The 2,231-nt window shown below is 39.1% G+C and overlaps 1 protein-coding gene across 1 annotated transcript; it reads right to left on the bottom strand.

Annotated features, from left to right (window-relative positions):
* Window positions 1-234: 234 nt before the first annotated feature.
* LOC145140684 (uncharacterized) lies at window positions 235-1,902 on the bottom strand. Its single transcript, XM_079074091.1, has 5 exons — window positions 1,603-1,902; window positions 1,302-1,531; window positions 1,063-1,218; window positions 500-975; window positions 235-431 (listed from the first exon to the last, which is right to left on the bottom strand). Exons 1-5 carry the CDS (start codon window positions 1,900-1,902, stop codon window positions 235-237), a joined length of 1,359 nt encoding a protein of 452 aa, XP_078930217.1.
* Window positions 1,903-2,231: the final 329 nt, after the last annotated feature.

Consider the following 2,231-nt stretch of genomic DNA (forward strand, 5'->3'; position numbering starts at 1 on the left):
AAATAGGGCTCAGGTCCTGAGATTTAGGGTTTCACTTTACAGCGCGGACTCGCCGAGTCCACACATCGACTCGTCGAGTCCCTCATTAATCCAGACAAGAATTCGCGGTTCTACTTGGCGAGTCTGGGTGCCTACTCGCCGAGTCCCTCCCTAAAACTCAAGGTAAAAACTTAAAATAAGATACCTAGAAATCCGGATGTTACACATTTTGACAATCCTTTCAGAATATTGCCTTCATCCACTTCTACCAATTGGGGCCCTTCTTCTTGGGACAGGACTTGCACCTGGTGGTGGTGGAGGTGGTTGGGCTGCTTCTAGTGGTGGTGGTGGTGGTGGTGGTGGTAGAGGTGGTTGGGTTGCTGGTGGTTGGGTTGCTGATGTTGCTGTTGGTGGACTTGGTCCTACTACACTACCCCTGGATGCACTTGGTGCTGCCAAAAAATTGAAGTCTCAATTACTTATCAAAATGATGTATTATGTTCCGATGAACAAATTTTACCTGATGTATTTGTTTGCTGCTTAGATGGACACTTTTTCTTGTTATGGTCTGGTTCCTTGCAAATACTACACCTTATCAGGGTTCCCCTTCTTGTCACGGAATGTCTAACTGGGCCACTAAAATCTCTTTCCACTGTATCCCTCTTCCTTTTCACTAATGGTCTACTAGGTAATCTTCTTCTTTTAGGAGGAAAAGGATTGTGATAAGGAACTTCTGGCCACATATCACTACCATTGAGAAGGTTAATGCTATAATTGTAGCATTTTAGGTAAGCCTCTTTACTGTATGATTGGGACACATATGTTTTTGAATCTTGATTTAGGGAAGAGATTTCAACCACTCCATGTAAGCATGGTATCCTTGTAAGTTGCCATATTCTACATGCACAAGTATTTGTAATTAGATCCACTCCATATGTTGCATCATTAAACCTAACTTCATACTTTTGATAACCACAAGGAGTAACCCCCCACAATCTGTATAAGGAAATAAAGACTACAAATTAATAACTAATAACACAAACTAATAAAAATCATATGTTGAATGGTAAAAATACATATTACCTCTGTTTAACCTTCAACTCTTGTATAAGCTTCCTAATACTTGGACAGATAGTCAAATCCCGTTCAATTCCTTCAACTCTTTGACTGTATATCCTTTCCATCACAAATATCCTAATCTCCTCTAGCATAGTGATGATTGGTTTCCTTCTAGCATGCCTAATAACAGAATTGAAACTCTAACTCACCCCATTCTCAACTGTATTACAATCTCTTCCCTCTTGAAAAAAAATGCCTTAGACCATGTAGTAGGATCTCTGTCTATAAGGTAATCATATGCTTGAGTATCTACAGATTTGATCTTCTCCATTACACGTCTGAACTTCTGCTCAGTACTAGCATTGACAGCCCTAAAAAATAGTTTCCTGAAATGTTGACCAGTAAACCTTTTAGCAAAATTGGCCACAATGTGCCTGGCACATTGTCTGTGTTCAGCTTCTGGACACCTTTCTTTTACTCCTTCTAGTAACCCCTACAAATAAAAACATCAAAATTAGTGAAACAAACATAAAAACAGATGCATAAATAGGAACCAATGCTCACCTTGTGTCCATCAGAAAGAAGGGTAATGCCTGCACCAAGACCACCATCAATGTCATCCATGAGGAGATCTATGAACCACTTCGATGTGGCCTTGTTCTCAACTCCAATCACAGCCCATGCTATACGGTAGATGTGGTTGTTTTCATCCTTCCTTACAGCTGCCAAACCTTCTCCTCTAACAATACCCTTTAAAAAGCAACCATCAAGGCCAATAACAGGCATGCACCCTTCCTCCCAACCATCACTTATAGCTTTAAAGCAGACATAGTACTTGGAAAATAAAGTTGTGGAATCTGGCATGATGTCTACATCCAACCTCACAGTAGACCTAAGGTTTGTCCTCAGAATTTCATGACCATATGACTATAATCTCCCATAATATTCAATTAGACTTCCTTCAATTTCTTGTAATGCAAATTTCTTTGCATTTATGCATTGCCCCACACTCACATTTATGTTGAATGTTGTTGAAACTTTTGTGACATCCCCATTTTCACGGCCAGAAAAGACCGATTTTGTTTATGCTTTGTTTGAAAATCAGAGTAACATTTTAAATAAAAGTGTTACGGAATTTGTTCACAAAATAAAATATGATAAAGATTTATCAAATCATTTATGAAGAAATGTAT

The sequence above is a fragment of the Lactuca virosa genome, chromosome 9, assembly GCF_052849685.1.
Source record: "Lactuca virosa cultivar CGN04683 chromosome 9, Lactuca_virosa_CGN04683_v6, whole genome shotgun sequence".
Lineage (NCBI taxonomy): Eukaryota > Viridiplantae > Streptophyta > Magnoliopsida > Asterales > Asteraceae > Lactuca > Lactuca virosa.